Raw genomic sequence first — 17,664 nt, forward strand, 5'->3', positions numbered from 1 at the left:
AAACTGCCCTCTATGATCCTGTGCAGTCTCTCCTCTGAGAAGCCTGTTTTGTGTCATTTCTGTGAATTTAGTTATGTCTGTCATAAACTGTGGCCTTAAATGACAAGATGCAGAAATAGGCAGTGGCTTCCATGGAGAGATGGCATTGTTCCGGTGGAAGGAGGAGAGAGTAAAGCTCTACTTAGTGAAGGAGTTAGAGGTGAGGACACGGGTGCCTTACTCTGTTTTTTCCTTAGATCATGATGCCCGAGTTGGCGTCTCTCAAAATCGCAGCTTGGGAGGAAGGAGGGAAGTTCATTGGTCATCGCGTCATTCCCGTGATCGCACTGCACTCAGGTAAATGTTGTGGAAATTCCTTCAGCTTTTGTGCCCCTGAGACCTGTCCATTGGAAGCTGTAAAGAACATAAGAACATCTGCATGTTTTGCAACTTAATCTCCTTTCCTGTAGGCAGTGGAGCCTTCAAATTCATCCTGTTATAGCCTTGGCTTAATTCCATAATACATTCACCATGCTCTTCTGTAAAGAGAGACTTTGTTTTAGTGTTGGGGCACACACACAAGGAGGGACAGAGATTCTCTCAGCTTATCCTCTTCTGCTCTCTGTTCCCAGGCTACCACCACATTTGTCTCCGCAGTGAAAGCAACATGCCGCTCACCATGCCTTCCCTGTTCGTGTACCTGGAGATAAAGGACTACGTTCCTGATGCCTGGGCAGGTAGTACGCGTTAGGATGCTCATGGTGGGAGCTCTGGCTTTGTCCAGGAGCTTTGCAGATTAGGAAAGTCTTAACCTGGCTCGGGTTTTTGGGAGCAGTATGTTCTTTTCAGCTTCATAGAGGAGCCCCACTTCGGAGTGGGACTGGGCTGGAGACAGTCCCCTTGCTTCCTGCTGTCAGGGAGAGGCTTGTTACAAGTGGAAAATACAAAATAGCCCTTCTCCACAATTTCATGTCCTAAACCAGAAAGGAAACCAGGAGGCAAGGAAAATCAGAGTACGACGAGTTATTTGATAATCTGAGCAAAGACCTTCTCTTTGTTTCCAGATCTGACTATTGCTCTCTCCAACCCCATTAAGTTCTTCAGTCTGCAAGACAAGAGATCAGTTAGGCTAAAAGACGGCTCGGTGGAGGTAAGCTTTCCCGAGGTCTGGCATTGTTTTTAAAACATGCTGTGTGGATTCAGCCTGAAATAATAGAATTTTGATTTATTTCTGATCTTTTTTTAGAGGCCTGGCACACAGAGGAACTTCCCACCTGCTGAGACGAATGGGATGCCAGACTCCACTGGAAAATTCAGCACTCCTCTTTCAAATGGGCCTGCAGGTAAAGCTGCGGGGTGAGGCAGCGCTGGGGGTGATGAGCCTTGGTAATTGGGTCAGAACCTCTCAGGCCAAGTCACCAACTTAAATTCTTGTGCTTGTCATTAATGGCAAAAGTTGTAGCTATCCCCTGACTCCCAGGCTGGCCTAAGTGTGAGGGGCATAGTGCTTGTACTCCACAACAGAAGAGTAGTCTCACATGTCTCCTGAGAACCCCAGGAAACAACCTGAAGATCCAACTGGTCTGAACGTGATCTGTCCCCTCCAAGGCAGGGCGGGGGTGTCAGGGTAGCCCTGCCGTTTGCTGGCTGCCCTGCCGTTTGCTGGCTGCCCTGCCGTTTGCTGGCTGCCCTGCCGTTTGCTGGCTGCCCTGCCGTTTGCTGGCTGCCCTGCCGTTTGCTGAGGTCTCAGGCAGAGGGACCTCAGCTCTCCAGAGTCAGCACAGGGTTCCCTGGGAGATACCTGAGTTAAGAGGGAACCACTGTCCAGAAGAAGTGGCCTGTGGCAGAGATGTAGCCTCTCATCTTAAGTGTGAAACTGGAGATTGGGTATTGATTTTGAGCAAAGACATGAACATTTTGGATGTTTGTGAGATAAAGATTTTGAGATCTGGCTTGGTTTTATCCTATAATATCTCACTGCCCTGCATCTCTTTGTTGTTCTTTTCAAGAGTCTCTTTCTGCAAATTACTGTTGATTTATGACATTTTAAATATGTTTAGATCCCCCTGAAAACTCTGAATCTCTTGAAACTGCACTTGCACCTGTCTCCAGTTGTATAATACCTAGAAGCTTTAAAAGATTAGTGGTTTTATTCATCACCTGAGATGAACACCAAACTCTTCATGAGATGCCTTACAAGTTCAGAGTGAACAGATGCCACATCTGGCATTCTGCAAGAGCGGGAGTGAAGCACGGTCCTGTGTTTTGACTGCTAGGATATATGGAGACCGTTAACATAACAAGGGCAAAACCTACTTAACTCTGGCCAGTCAGATGAGTTGAAAAAAAAAGTTATAGATCTGCTCTAATAGAAATCAAAGCACTTAAACATCTCAGCATCTCAATTAACTCCTTTGTATTCAAACCAACATCCTTCAGCTCTCCACTGTCTGTTTTTGATCTGAAGATCCAGGATAGACCATAAACAGGAACCTCTTTTGTGGTTTCAGGAGCAGCAGCTTTCACCAAGGATGAAACTGTGACAGAAATGACACAGATTGCAGGTAACTGCTCGTGCTGTCCACGTGGGCTGAGGCCCTGCCAGTCATCCTGCATTATTCCCTCTCTGCCCTGTTCCTGACTGGGATAGAGATGAAGCCTGGTTTGCAAATTAAAAAAGACCTGACCCAACCATGCATGTTGGAGCCTGCACTAAAGACAAACCCCAAGAATCTTTGGGCTCAGGGATGTGGTTTTCCTGCCTGTGGCACCATTTGCCCATTTTGACCGCTGCCATGGTGTGTGGCTGGGACAGAGCTCACAACAGGTCTCAGGGAGAAAGGAGGCTTGAAGTTTCCATGGTCTGCGCCTTGCACAAGCTGGGCCACTGTCATCTGCACAGGTGGGTCAGAAGAGCTTCGGACTGCACCAGCTTTGGCTCTCTGAGGCCGCTGGCTGTGCTTCCTTTCAAGATGTACACTGGAAAGAGGCATCACAAACTGTGGAGGTGTAAAGGGCTCTGGTTTGAGAGTCTGGACTTGTTGACTGAGAGGTTTGCATTTATTAATAGCTGTGAGGCTTAATTTTCTCAGTCCGAGCCTTTGGGAAGGGGCTGGCCCTGCACAGCATTGTGTTGCAGACACACCCACAAGTTCTGTTCATTTTTCACGTTCCAAGCCAAAACAAAAAGTTACTTCCCCTGAGAAGAGAACTCCCTGTGTCCTTTTTGCCACAGATAACACCTGACTGACTTGCTACTGCCAGATACCAACTTCTCCAACAGTTCACAGGCATCCTTCCCCTCTCATTTTCGTCTCCCTCAAAACCCCTTTCATTTATTCCACACAACTGAAGAAATGCCAGGCATTAAGACTGGAAGAGGTGGAAGCACTTGTCATTATAACTTAGTTTTGCAAAAAAAGCCAGTAATGGAATAACAGAGCTTTTTTCCCTTATAGTTAGAGCTGCCAACTAGCTTAACAACTGTGCTGTCTTTGGGGTGCTTAGAATTGTGGAAAAGGGTGCAAGGCAGGAGCCAGCCGGCCTGGCCCGTCACCACCGCTGTGTTCCTCTGCCAAAATACCAAAAGGCAGCAGTTCTTCTGGCCATCACCATGCCACATCCCTCCAGATGGTGAACTGAGCTGCACGTAACGCTGAAAAGAGGGAGGAAAAGTGCTGAAAAAGCCTGTCTGACCCCAAAAAGCATCACAGCAGTTGGGAAATGCTGGGTGAGAGAAAACGACCTCTCTTTCTTTTGCATTTTAGAGCCTGAGACAGCCAGCCTTGCGGAACTGCAGCAGATGAAGCTCTTTCTGAAGCTGCTGAAGAAGCAGGAGAAGGAACTGAGGGAGCTGGAGCGGAAAGGAAGTAAACGGAGGGAGGAGCTGCTGCAGAAATACTCTGTACTCTTTTCAGAGTCCGTCTGCTATGGAGGCAAGAAAAGGATGATGCCCACTAGGAAAACCCAGAAGAAGAGGTAAATGCAGCACAGGGTCTGCTGTGAGTCACTTCCCCAAACCAAAGCTGCTCCGAAGGAAGCTCCGAGTGGTGCGGGCAGCCACATCGCCCTGGGTTAGGGGGCCAGGAAGGTCAGGATGGTATCAGCGTCAGCTGCTCTATCTGCTTTGCAGGAGTGTGACAACAGGTGACATTGGTACATATGCAAATCGTGTAGAAATGGCAGAAAGCATCGATAGCCGAGTTTGGGAACTGAGAGAGAGGCTGGAGCTGGACCTCATCCACCTGGGGGAGGAGCACCATGATGGGATTCGAAGGAAGAAGGAGCAGCACGCCACAGAGGTAAGGACTGCAAATGTCAGCAGAGGATGTAGCCTAGGAGAGTCCCTGCAGGGACAGCCCGAAAAAACAAGTTCTTCACTAAAACGTTAGCTTGGAAATGCGGCCCCAGGACAGAAAACAGCCCTCAGAGCAATTGTCAGGTCCATGCAAGATAATTGAGAATGTAGACAGTGATGCTTATTTGTTAGAAGCTATAAAAGCCCAGCAGAAATATTTTTATAGGTCTCCAATTTGACATGTGGGAACAGAACAGCCCCACCGACCCACTGGGTGTTTGCCATTGCCACGTCTGTGCCAACATGTGAGAGCCTGTGAGGAACAGGGCCCTGGGACCAGCCCGTAGCACCCACAGCAGGGCTGGAGCTCATTCCTCTTGACACTGGGCAAGTGTTTCGCTGTTTGACTTAGTAGAAGTCAAAGCAAGTGTCCACACAGCGTGTTGCCAGTGAGTCCCACCCGTGCCTCAGTGTTTCCCACACCTCGGACTCCCCACCCTGAGCAAACGCCAGCAGTAGACACAGTGATGCCTGGAGACACAGTGTGGTCCACAAGGTGGTGGTGATAATGATAACACAGTATGTACCGGCTGTTGCAGTGAAAGCAGGGTGGTTCCAGGGCTTGGAGGCCTTTTCCTATCATTGTTTTCCAAAGGAGTTTGCATCATGTGTCTTAAGTCTTAGTTTCCTTGGTGCATTTTGGCTTGACAGGCACCTTGCAAACTGTCTACAAGACTGGCTGCTCTGACCTGTACCAGCCCTGAGGGGAAAATAACCTGCCGCTTGAGAACTAGCTTGCCTGGAAATGATGCTTATCACCAGAGAGAGAAGACAAAGGAGTCAAACATCCTTGTCTCACAACTCTGTCAAAGGCTGTGAGATTTAGTGAGCGAGGCTACAAAAAGGAGACCAAAACCTGAGTTCTCACTGTGCAGCACATAGCCCATGTCCATAAAGATAACGCGGAGGTGTGCGATGTGGCTGTGGAGCGTGGGGGAGTCAGTCCGCCTGCACCGTGCGATCTGTGCCCGTCCGAACTTGGCGCTGTAGTGCAGGGTTTGCGCAAAACCTCGGGGATTAGCTGGCCCTGGCATTCAGCACAGGGAGGGATGAAGCTGAATCTGGTGGTAATTAGATATGGGTGGCACGCTGTGTCTCATCTTGGTTTGGTTTTGTTCTTGTTTTCATGCCTTGGACAGCAAGTTACCAAGATAACAGAGCTGGCCAGAGAGAAGCAGACAGCTGAGCTGAAGGCGCTGAAGGAGTCGTCGGAAAGGTAAGCTCAGTGTTTGAATAACGAAGTCAAAATGCCTCGCTCTCATCTGGGATAGCGTCTTCTGCTAGATGTCAAAGTACGGTACTACAGAGAGCAAGTGAACACAGGGGAAGGGAAGCATTTCTTTGGTGAGAAATTGGGGCACAGGGACGTGACCCGGGGTCTGACACAGGGGCAGTGGTGTGATCTCTAGAGCAGTGTTCCTGCCACGCGGCACCACCCCGGGCACTGTGGTGCTGTAAGGAGCCCTGACTGATTCAGAAAGATCAGGAATAAGGCTGCTGGTCACTGGGTGTCATCTCCATCTGCTGTAGTCAGTACATCACATCATCCCCTCCAGGGACTGATTGGCTCGGTCTTGTAAGTGAATTGAGCATCTTGGCTCCAGTGGTTAAATAAACTGGCAGAATCAATTCACCCGTTGCCAGCCAGGCAGTTATCCATTTGTTCTTGCAGTGACGTTGTCCTGAAGCTAAAATCCTCGCTCATTCCTCCTGCCTGTTAAATCCTCGCTCAGCCTTTAGTTGCTAAGTCGGGCAAAACTTCCTCTTTCCATGTCCTCCATCAAGAGAGATTTTCTGTTTCTCTCAGCTGCTCAGCATACTCAGACAAGACTAAGGAAAACACGTTGAGTAGCTTGGTAACGGTTTGTGAACCACACGTTGTCGTCTAGTACAGTCGCATCTCCAGCTGCCCGGGAGGAGCTCCAGAACGATTTAAAGATCTTGAGCAAGGGGCAATAAAATGGCAGGTAAATTCAGTATGGATAAATACAAAATAATGTGAATGGAAGAAAACTAACCAAAGCTCCGCTGTACACAGGGCTGAGCTGTTGTCACTCAGGAAGGAGACCTGCCAGTGCTGCGGGTCCTTCTGTGAAACAGCTCCTTGTTCGCTGCTCCGCAGCGGCCAAAGTGGCAAATAGAGTTTTTTGGAATTGTATGGAAAGAAGGAGGTTCCAAGTCAGCATTATGCCATCAGATCTGTCTCCACAGTGCGGTCGCTTTGTCAGTGTGCCGTCTTGAACAGAACGCTTTGAAAGAGCGAGACGGGGGTGGCAAGGACAGGCAGCAGGGAGGAGTCATCTCTGCAGGAAAATGGAGTAAATAGGACTCGGCTTGGAGAACAGATGACTGAGGGGGATGTGACAGAAGCACGTAAAATCATGAATGGGATGGAGAAGAATGGGGAAGTGATTACTCGCTGTTTCTCTTAAGAGAAGAAAGGTGGGGCAGCCAGTGCATTCTCAGGACGCTTGTGTCACACACAATACAAACTGGGTTCTTCTCCTCTCAGGGCAGGAGCTATGAAGGCCGAAAGTAGGAGCTAAACTCCAGGGGACGGAGGTGGTCCTGGTGGTGCGTCAGCAGCTTCTCGTGCCCTGACATCCCCTGTGTGTCTGGGCACGGTCTCCGGGCTGCAGTTTGTGGTTTTGGTGCCCGCACGTGCATCAGCGCCTCAGTCAGGGGCACAGATCTGAGCTTTTTCTGGGTTTTGTTCTGTTCATCGTTCCTACTGCTTGATGACTGGGTGATGCCTTTCAAGTGTTTATGGGTTTTGCTTTTATCCCATAGTTTGTGTGCCTTTCTGCTTGCTTCAGGTTTCCTTTTTAGCTCTGCAATATGAACATGTAGTTCCTTCTTTCCTTTTCCTTTTTTTTTTTTTTCCCGTTGTTTTCTTTATCTAATTTAGCAGTGTGAGTACTTTCAGCAAATCTCCTGCTCCAGCAGAACCCAGTGTAGGTATACAATGCAACCTGATTACATAACATGTACTGTCTACTGTCCCTTTGTTATGGCTCCCCGCAAAAAAAAACCAACAAAGTTACAGGACTGAAATATTGTTAAGACTTAGGGCTTTCTGCTGTACAATCACTCCAGCATGGCTTCTCTGGGCAGCAGAGCACTCCAGAGAGCAAATGCAGGGGGCTGCCTCGGTCTCAGGGCTTTGTAGCCAGGCCTGTCTCTCACAATGCTCGTTTCTCTCCACAGCAATATTAAAGACATCAAGAAGAGGCTGGAGGCAAAGCGAGTGGAGCGGATCCAAACCATGCTGAGGAACACGAGTGACAAGGCCGCTCAGGAGAGGTACTGGGGTAGATGGTCCTGGGCTTGGTCATTGGCAGCTGTCCCACCCTGTCCTGCTCCAGGACAGGGACGGTGCTATGTCACCGTCACCATCGGGGAAACCTTTTGAGCAGCCAGACAGGTGTGCGCGGGCTGCCCACATCTCCCGAGCTGCAGCGATAGTGTCATTCCTGCCATCGCTGCTGACAGTGGCTTCCAGCGCTTTCTCCAGCAGCTTTGTATTTTTGTGTGAGGCACTTGGTTTCACGTACCAGCCTCTGACTGGCCCGAGAGGAGCAGAGCCTTAGAAATGCTGCAGGAGCTCCCAGGAGGATGCAGGGGGAGGCCATGACAGGTGGAGGAATTGTACGTTGAGGACAAGCTCCCGGGCGCACATCTCTTTGGCTCTGGAAGGTGACACGGAAGGTTCGTGCTGACGTGACGATGCACCTTCCAGTCACTTCAGTTGAAGCCCAGGTGTGCTTCCAAATCTGCCTTGGTGGGTATGTATGTGTCTCCCCCTAGAATCAAGGGCAGGTCTTCCCAGCCCCATCTCAGAGCTGTGTTCGCTCAGGTAACGGCTGCAGCTTTCGCAGTTGTTCTAAATCTGATACTCAGGTACTGAACTGTGCATTCACATGTGCAGCATGTGAATCAGAGGAACAGCTTCACATGTCGGTGGTGCAGAACAGGGGCCGCTCCCTCCTTTGCTCCCCACTCATAGCAAGGTTCTTTTGCGGTCTGTTAAGCTGAAAAAGTAGAACTTTGCATGTAATTCTTTGGCCTATGTCTCAGTCAAATTTGAATGGTGGTTTATTTGCCTTTCCTAAAATTACAGCAACCTCTCAGTGTGGGAGGAGGCAATGAGAATATAACACACCTGGCTGGCTGTTGTGCTGTACAGCACTTCATTGCTATTGTTCCACAGGTTTTATGGAAAGATAACAGAAGTATTACAGGTTTTTATACATTTCCTTTATTTAAAGGTTGAAGAAAGAGATAAATAACTCTCACATTCAGGAGGTGGTGCAAACAATCAAACGGGTAAGTTCTCCTGCGACAGGCTGGGCGCTGCAGCGTGAGGGTGTTGTGTTCCCATCAGCACCTCGCGCAGAGCCAGTTCTCCCAGGCATGGAATCCATTAAAGTGCTACCACACCAAGGGCTCCAGCTGTCTCATTCAGCCAGTCCAAGCGTCTCTGCTTGTGTCTCTGTGTGTGCGTGTATCTGTCTGTCCATCTCTGTGACTGTGTGTGCACGTGTGCGCCCGTGTGCATCTGTCTGTGCATCTGTACGTGTGTGGCCTTGTGTGTCTGTCTGTGTCTCTGTGCAGGCCTGTCTGTGTGCATGTGTCTCTGTCTGCGTGTCTGTATGTGTCTATATGTGAGCATCTGTGCTTGTGTGGGTCTGTGCCTGTGTGAGCGTGTGTGCGTCTATGTGTGCACACCTCTGTGTGTCAGGGTGTGCGTGCCTGTGCAGTCTGAGTGTGTGTGTCTGCATGCACCTGCTCGTGTGTGTGCGCATGTGTCCGTGTGCACATCTGTCTGTGCATGTATCTGTGTGTATGTCTCTTTGTGTGTATCTGTTTGCATACACGTCTGTGTGTGCATGTGTGTCTGTGTGTGTGCCTTTGTGTACATGTGTCCCTGTATGCACGTGTCTGTGTGTTTCCGCGTGTGTGCACGTGTCTGTGCGTGTCTCTGTACGAGAGTGTCTGTGTGTGCATGTCTCTGTGTCTGTGTGTACATCTGTGTGTCTGCATGCACGTGTGTGTCTGTGTCTGTGCACGTGCCTGCATGCGTATCCATGTGTGTGTCCGTATGTCTGTCTGTGCATGCATCTGCATGTCTGTGTTCATGTGCGCCTGTGTCTGCATCTCCGTGTGTGTGTGTCTGTCTGTGTGTGAAAGTTTCTGCGTGTGTCTGTCTGCGTGTGTCTGTATGTCTTTGTGTGTGTGCCCGCATGCATCTGTCCATGTGTCTCTGCGTGCGGCTCTGGGTGTCTGTCTGTACACGTGTGTCTGTCTGTATGCGTGTGTCTGGGTGAGCGTGTCCATCTGTGTGTGCACACGTTTGTCCATGTGTGTGTGCGTCTGTCTGTATCTGTGTGCATGTCTGTGTACGCGTGTGTGTGTCTGTGCCCTTCTGCCTGTGTGTGTCCGTATGTCTGTGTGTGTGTGTGTGCACGTCTGTATGTCTGTGCCTGTCTGTGTGTATGTATTTGTGTGTCCACTTGTCTGTCTGTGTGTGAATCTGTGTGTGTGTGTCCGTATGTCTGTGTGTGTCCAGCATGTATCTGTGTGTGTGTCTGTCTCTCTGTGCGTGCGTGCGTCTGTCCATCTGTGCAGGACTCTGTGTGTCTGTGTATCCATGTGTCTGTATGTGTGGGCTTGTGTGTGTGTGTGTGTGTGTGTGTGTGTGTCCATATGTCTGTCTGTCTGTGCATCTGTCTGCGTGTCCATGTTTCTGTCTGTGTGTCTGTCTGTGTGCGTGTTTGTGTGTCCATATGTCTGTCTGTTTATGCATGTGTGTCTGTCTGAGTGCTTCTGCCTGTGTGTCCACGTCTGTCTGTCCATATTTTGTCTGTGTGTCCATTTGTCTGCATGTGTGTCCATATGCCTGTGCATCCGTTTGTCTTTGTATCCATTTGTCTGTCTTTCCATCCGTATGTCTCTATGTCTGTCTTTGTGTCCGTTTGTCTGTGTCTGTCTGCGCGTCCGTTTGTCTGTCTTTGTATCCATTTGTCTGTCTGTGTCCATTTGTCTGTGTCTGTCTGCGCGTCCGTTTGTCTGTCTTTGTATCCATTTGTCTGTCTATGTCCGTTTGTCTTTTGTGTCCATATTGCTGTCCGTGTGTCCGTTTGTGTGTCTGTTCGTATGTCTGTCCTGTGTCCATTTGAGTGTCCATTTGTCTGTCCATGGGTCTGTATGTGTGTCTGTGTGTCTGTTTGTGCATGTGTCAGTATGTCTGTCTTTGTGTCTGTTTATCTGTGTGTCCGTTTGTATGTCCCTTTTGTCCGTGTGTCCATTTGTCTGTGTCTGTCCGTGTGTCCATTTGTCTGTTTGTCTTTCTATATCCGTTTGTCTGTCCTTGTGTCTGTTCATCTGCCTGTGTGTCTGTTTGTCTGTCCGTTAGTTTGTCTGTCCGTGTGTGTGTTTCCGTTTATCTGTCTGTCCATCTGTTTGTCTGTCTTGTGACCGTGTCTGTGTGTCTGTATGTCTGTCTATGTGTCCGTTTGTCCGTGTGTCTGTTTGTCTTTGTGTCCTTTTGCCTCTGTGTCCATCTGTCCGTCTGTTTGCCCGTGTGTCCATTTGCCTACCTTTGTGTCTGTTTGTCTGTCTGTGTGTCTGTTTGTCTGTCTTTGTATCCATTTGTCTGTCTGTCCGTTTGTGTGTCCGTATGTCTATGTGTCCATTTGTCTGTCCGTGTGTCTGTCTGGCTGTCCATTTGTGCATGTGTCAGTATATCTGTCTTTGTGTCTGTTTGCCTGTCTTTGTGCCCATTTGTCTGTCTGTCCTGTGTTCATTTGTGTGTCCGTTTGTCCATGTGTCCATTTGTCTGTCTCTGTGTCTGTCTGTCCGTGTGTCCGTTTGTCTGTGTGTCCACTTCTGCATATGTCAGTATGTCTGTCTGTGTCCGTTTGTCTGTCTTTGCGTCCGCTTGTCTGTCTTTGCGTCCGCTTGTCTGTCTGTCCGTATGTCTCTCTGTGTGTCCATTTGTCTGTCTGTGTATCCATTTGTCTGTCTGTCCATCTGTTTGTTTGTGTGTCTTTGTGTGCATTTACCTGTGTGTCCATTTGTCTGTCCATCCATTTGTGGGTCTGCATGTACATTTGTCTGTGTGTCCGTTTGTCATTGTGTCCATTTGTCTGTCTATATCCTTTTTTCTCTCTCTGTCTGTCTTTGTGTCCCTATCGATGTCCGTGTGTCCGTTTGTCTGTCTGTTCATATGTCTGTCCTGTGTCCATTTGTCTTTCTGTGTCCGTTTGTCTGTCTGTGTGCCCATTTTTTGCATGTGTATGTCTGTCTTTGTGTCCATTTATCTGTCTTTGTGTCCGTTTGTCTGTCTTTGTGTCCGTTTGTCTGTCTTTGTCTCCGTTTGTCTGTCTTTGTCTCCGTTTGTCTTTGTGTCAGTTTGTCTGTCCGTCTGTCTGTCTATCCGTATGTCTGTCCTGTGTCCATTGGTGTGTCCGTTTGTCTGTCTGTTTGTCCATTTCTCTGTGTCTCTCTCTGTCCGTGTGTCCATTTGTCTGTCTTTGTGTCCGTTTGTCTGTCTGTCCATTTTGTCTGTCCATGTGTCCATTTGTCTATCCGTGTGTCCTTATGTCTGTGTGTTGGTTTGTGTATCCATGTGTCGGTCTGTCTTTGTGTCCGTAAGTCTGTCCTTATGTCCGTTTGTCTGTCCATGTGTCTGTCTGTCTTTGTATCCGTTCGTCTGTCTTTGTGTCCGTATGTCTGTCTGTCAGTCCGTTTGTCTGGATGTCTGTCAGTCCGTTTGTCTGGATGTCTGTCCTGTGTCCATTTGTGTGTCCATTTGTCTGTCTCTGTGTCTGTCTGTCTCTGTGTCTGTATGTCTGTGTGTTGGTTTGTGTGTCCATTTGTCCGTCTGTCTTTGTGTCCGTAATTCTGTCCTTATGTCCATTTGTCTGTCTGTGTGTCCACTTCTGCATATGTCAGTATGTCTGTCTTTGTGTCCGTTTATCTGTCTGTGAGTCCATTTGTCTGTCCATGTGACTGTCTGTGTGTCCATTTGTCTGTATGTTTGTCCATGTGTCCGTTTGTCTGTCTGTCCATTTTTCTGTCTGTCCGTTTGTCTGTGTGTCCGTTTGTCTGTCTGTCCATTTTGTCTGTCTTTGTGTCCATTTGTTTGTCCATGTGTCCGTATATCTGTCTGTGTGTTCGTTTGTGTGTCCGTGTGTCTGTATGACTGTGTGTTCATTTGTGTCTGTTTGTCTGTCTGTCTTTGTGTCCGTAAGTCCGTCATTATGTCCGTTTGTCTGTGTGTGTGTCCACTTCTGCATATGTCAGTATGTCTGTCTTTGTGTCCGTTTATCTGTATGTCAGTTTCTCTGTCTGTCCGTATGTCTGTCCTGTGTCCATTGGTGTGTCAGTTTGTCTGTGTGTCCGTTTGTCTGTTTCTTTGTCTGTCTGTCTTTGTGTGCGTTTGTCTGTCCGTGTGTCCGTTTGTCTGTCTGTGTGTCCATTTGTCTGTCTCTCCATTTTGTCTGTCTGTGTGTCCATTTGTCTGTCTGTGTGTCTCTCCATGTGTCCGTATGTCTGTCTTTGTGTCCGTAAGTCTGTTTCTGTGTCCACTTCTGCATAGGTCAGCATGTCTGTCTGTGTGTCCATTTGTCTGTCTTTCCATTTGTCTGTCTGTCTGTCTGTCCATTTGTCTGTGTGTCTGTCCTGTGCCCATTTATGTGTCCGTTTGTCTTTCTGTGTGTCCATTTGTCTGTCTCTACGTCTGTGTCTGTCTATGTGTCTGTTTGTCTGTCTGTCCATTTTATCTGTCCGTGTGTCCATTTGTCTGTCTGTCCGTCCGTTTATCTGTCCGTGTGTCCGTATGTCTGTGTGTTGGTTTGTGTGTCCATTTGTCCATCTCTCTTTGTGTCCGTAAGTCTGTGTCCCGGTGTCCATTTGTCGGTCCTGTGTCCGTTTGTCTGTCTGTGTGTCCACTTCTGCATATGTCAGTATGTCTGTGTGTCCGTTTGTCCGTCTTTGTGTCCGTTTGTCTGTCTGTCCGTCCGTGTGTCCTGTGTCCATTGGTGTGTCAGTTTGACTGTCTGTGTGTCAGTTTGTCTGTCTATGTGTCCGTTTGTCTGTCTTGGTGTCCGTTTGTCTGTCCTTGTGTCCGTTTGTCTGTGTCTCTGTCCTGTGTCCGTATGTCTGTCCTCTGTCAGTTTGTCTGTCCATGTGTCCGTATATCTGTCCTTGTGTCCGTATGTCTGTCCTATGTTCAATTGTGTGTCCATTTGTCTGTCCGTTTATCTGTCTGTGTGTCCATTTGTCTGTTGTTGTGTCCATTTGTCTGTCCGGTGTCCATTTGTCTGTGTGTGTGTCTTCTGTCCTGTGTCCATATGTCTGTCTGTGTGTCTGGTTGTCTGTGTGTCCGTGTGTCTGTGTGTTGGTTTGTGTGTCCATTTGTCCATCTGTCTTTGTGTCCGTAAGTCTGTCCTTATGTCCGTTTGCCTGTCTGTTTGTCTGTCCCTCTGTGTGTCTGTCTGTCTGTCCTGTGTACGTATGTCTGTCCGTGTGTCCATTTGTCTACCCGTGTGTCCGTATGTCTGTCCTGTGTCCATTTGTGTGTCGGTTTGTCTGTCTGTGTGTCCACTTGTGCATGTGTCCGTTTGTCTGTCCTGGTGTCCGTTTGTCTGTCCTTGTGTCCGTATGTCTGTCCTTGTGTCTGTCTGTCTGTCCGTGTGTCCTGTGTTCGTGTGTCCTTTTCTCTGTCTGTGTATCCATTTATCTGTGTCCCCGTTTGTCTGTCCGTGTGTCTGTTTGTCTCTCTGTGTGTCTGTCTGTCCTGTGTCAGTTTGCCTGTCCATATGTCTGCCCTTGTGTCCGTATGTCTGTCCATGTGTCTGTTTGTCTGTCCGTGTGTCCATTTTTCTGTGTGTCCGTTTTTCTGTGTGTCCGTATGTCTGTATGTCCTTGTGTCAGTTTATCTGTCCGTGTGTCCGTTTGTCTCTCTGTATGTCTGTCTCTCCGTGTGTCCGAATGTCTGTCCTTTTGTCTGTGTGTCTGTCTGTCCCTCTGTCTGTCCGGTGTCCATATGTCTGTTCTGTGTCAGTTTGTCTGTCTTGGTGTCCGTTTGTCTGTCTGTGTGTCCGTTTATCTGTGTGTCTGTTCTTGTGTCTGTTTGTCTGTCCTTTTGTCCGTATGTCTCTCCTGTGTCCGTTTGTCTGTCCATGTGTCTGTTTGTGTGTCCGTTTGTCTGTCTGTCCTTGTGTCCGTATGTCTGTTCTTGCGTCCATTTGTCTGTCTCTGTATTGTGTCTGTTTGTCTGTCCGTTTGTCTGGCCTGTGTGTCTGTCCTGTGTATCCGTTTGTCTGTCCTGTGTATCCGTTTGTCTGTCCTGTGTCCGTATGTCTGTGCTTCTGTCCATTTGTCTGTCTGTCCTGTGTTCGTATGTTTGTGCTTGTGTCCATTTGTCTGTCCGTGTGTCCGTTTGTCTTTGTGTCTGTCTTTCCGTGTGTCCGTCCTTATGTCCGTTTCCCTGTCTGTCCTGTGTCCATATGTCTGTCCTGTGTCAGTTTGTCTGTCCGTTTGTCTCTGTCTGTCCGTGTGTCCATTTGTCTGTCTGTGTGTCCGTTTGTCTCTCTGTGTGTCTGTCTGTCTGTCCGGTGTCCGTTTGTCTGTATGTGTGTCCGTTTGTCTGTCTGTCCTGTGTCTGTATGTCTGTGCTTTTGTCCGTTTGTCTCTCTGTGTGTCTGTCTGTCCGTGTGTCCGTCCTTATGTCCGTTTGTCTCTCTGTCTGTCCTGTGTCCATATGTCTGTCCTGTGTCAGTTTGTCTGTCCATGTGTCCATGTCTGTCCTTGTGTCTGTATGTCTGTCCTCTGTCAGATTGTCTGTCCATGTGTCTGTTCCTCTCTCTGTCCTGTGTCCGTATGTCTGTCCTCTGTCCGTTTGTCTGTTCATGTGTCCGTATGTCTGGCCTGTGTCCGTATGTCTGTCCTGTGTCAGTTTGTCTGTCTGTGTGTCTGTTTGTCTGTCCTTGTGTCTGTCCTGGGTTCATTTGTGTGTCTGTTTATCCGTCTGTCTGTCCGGTGTCCATTTGTCTGTCTGTATGTGTGTTTGTCTGTATGTCCATTTCTCCATGTGTCCGTTTGTCTGTCCATGTGTCCGTTTGTCTGTCCATGTGTCCGTTTGTCTGTCCGTGTGTCCGTTTGTTTCTCTGTCTATCCTTGTGTCTGTATGTCTGTCCTGTGTCGGTTTGTCTGTCCGTGTGTCTGTCCTGTGTTCATTTGTGTGTCTGTTTATCCGTCTGTCTGTCCGGTGTTCATTTGTCTGTCCTCTGTCAGTTTGTCTGTCCATGTGTCTGTTTGTCTGTCTATCCTTGTGTCCGTATGTCTGTCCATGTGTCCGTATGTCTGTCCTGTGTCAGTTTGTCTGTCCGTGCGTCCATTTGTCTGTCTTGGTGTCCGTTTGTCTCTCTCTGTGTCTGTCTGTCCTGTGTCCGTATGTCTGTCCTGTGTCCATGTGTCTGTCCCCTGTCAGTTTGTCTGTCCATGTGTCCATATGTCTGTCCGTGTGTCTGTTTGTCTGTCCTTGTGTCTGTTTGTCTCTCTGTCTGTCTGTCCTGTGTCAGTTTGTCTGTCCTTGTGTCCGTTTGTCTGTCTGTGTGTCCGTTTGTCTCGCTGTGTGTCTGCCCTCGGTCAGTTTGTCTGTCCATGTGTCTGTATGTCTGTCAGTGTGTCCGTTTGTCTGTCCTGTGTCCGTATGTCTGTGCTTGTATCCGTTTGTCTCTCTGTGTGTCTGTCTGTCCATGTGTCCGTCCTTATGTCCATTTGTCTGTCTGTCCTGTGTCAGTTTGTCTGTCCGTGTGTCCTTTGTCTGTCCATGTGTCCGTTTGTCTGTCTATCCTTGTGTCCGTATGTCTGTCCTGTGTCAGTTTGTCCGTGCGTCCATTTGTCTGTCTTGGTGTCCGTTTGTCTCTCTCTGTGTCTGTCTGTCCTTGTGTCCATATGTCTGTCCTATGTCCATTTGTCTGTCTGTCTGTCCTGTGTCCATGTGTCTGTCCTCTGTCAGTTTGTGTGTCCGTGTGTCTGTTTGTCTGTCTTGGTGTCCGTTTGTCTCTTTGTCTGTCTGTCCTGTGTCCGTATGTCTGTCCTGTGTCAGTTTGTCTGTCTTGGTGTCCGTTTGTCTATCCGTGTGTCTGTTTGTCTGTCCGTGTGTCCGTTTGTCTCTCTGTCTGTCCTGTGTCCGTATGTCTGTCCTGTGTCAGTTTGTCTGTCCATGCGTCCATTTGTCTGTCTTGGTGTCCGTTTGTCTCTCTGTGTGTCTGTCTGTCCTGGGTCTGTATGTCTGTCCTGTGTCCATTTGTCTGTCTGTCCGTGTGTCTGTCTGTCCTGTGTCCATATGTCTGTCCTGTGTCAGTTTGTCTGTCCGTGCGTCCATTTGTCTGTCCATGTGTCCGTTTGTCTGTGTGTCTGTCTGTCCTGTGTCCGTTTGTCTGTCCTGTGTCCATTTGTCTGTCTGTGTGTCCGTATGTCTGTCTCTCCGTGTGTCTGTCTGTCCTGTGTCCATGTGTCTGTCCTCTGTCAGTTTGTCTGTCCATGTGTCCGTATGTCTGTCTTGGTTTCCGTTTGTCTCTCTGTGTGTCTGTCTGTCCTGGGTCTGTATGTCTGTCCTGTGTCCATTTGTCTGTCCTTGTGTCCGTTTGTCTCTCTGTCTGTCTGTCCTGTGTCCGTTTGTCTGTCCTTGTGTCCGTTTGTCTGTCTGTGTGTCCGTTTCTCTCGCTGTGTGTCTGCCCTCTGTCAGTTTGTCTGTCCATGTGTGCGTTTGTCTATCCGTGTGTCTGTCTGTCTGTCCGTGTGTCCGTTTGTCTCTCTGTCTGTCCTGTGTCCGTATGTCTGTCCTTGTGTCCGTATGTCTGTCCTGTGTCAGTTTGTCTGTCCATGCGTCCATTTGTCTGTCTTGGTTTCCGTTTGTCTCTCTGTGTGTCTGTCTGTTCTGGGTCTGTATGTCTGTCCTGTGTCCATTTGTCTGTCTGTCCGTGTGTCTGTCTGTCCTGTGTCCCTGTGTCTCTCCTCTGTCAGTTTGTCTGTCCGTGTGTCCGTTTGTCTCTCTGTCTGTCCTGTGTCAGTTTGTCTGTCCTTGTGTCTGTATGTCTGTCCTGTGTCAGTTTGTCTGTCCATGCGTCCATTTGTCTGTCTTGGTGTCCGTTTGTCTCTCTGTGTGTCTGTCTGTCCTGTGTCCATTTGTCTGTGTGTCCGTATGTCTGTCTGTCCTGTGTCCATGTGTCTGTCCTCTGTCAGTTTGTCTGTCCATCCTTGTGTCCGTTTGTCTCTATGTCTGTCCTGTGTCCGTATGTCTGTCCGTGTGTCCG

The 17,664-nt window shown here is 48.7% G+C and overlaps 1 protein-coding gene across 6 annotated transcripts in view; it reads left to right on the forward strand.

Annotated features, from left to right (window-relative positions):
• The window catches only part of PLCB2 (phospholipase C beta 2), a 77,003-nt gene that overhangs the window by 41,866 nt on the left and 17,473 nt on the right, over positions 1-17,664 (forward strand). For all 6 annotated transcript variants that reach the window (XM_071808692.1, XM_065838896.2, XM_071808693.1 and 3 more), the window contains 10 exons: positions 237-336; positions 612-716; positions 1,044-1,129; positions 1,226-1,322; positions 2,490-2,543; positions 3,747-3,957; positions 4,112-4,280; positions 5,476-5,552; positions 7,544-7,639; positions 8,605-8,662. In XM_071808692.1, coding sequence (XP_071664793.1) covers positions 237-336; positions 612-716; positions 1,044-1,129; positions 1,226-1,322; positions 2,490-2,543; positions 3,747-3,957; positions 4,112-4,280; positions 5,476-5,552; positions 7,544-7,639; positions 8,605-8,662 — 1,053 coding nt within the window. The remainder of the gene's footprint in view (positions 1-236; positions 337-611; positions 717-1,043; positions 1,130-1,225; positions 1,323-2,489; positions 2,544-3,746; positions 3,958-4,111; positions 4,281-5,475; positions 5,553-7,543; positions 7,640-8,604; positions 8,663-17,664) is intronic.

This window comes from Patagioenas fasciata, chromosome 5 (assembly GCF_037038585.1).
Source record: "Patagioenas fasciata isolate bPatFas1 chromosome 5, bPatFas1.hap1, whole genome shotgun sequence".
Classification (NCBI taxonomy): Eukaryota; Metazoa; Chordata; class Aves; order Columbiformes; family Columbidae; genus Patagioenas; species Patagioenas fasciata.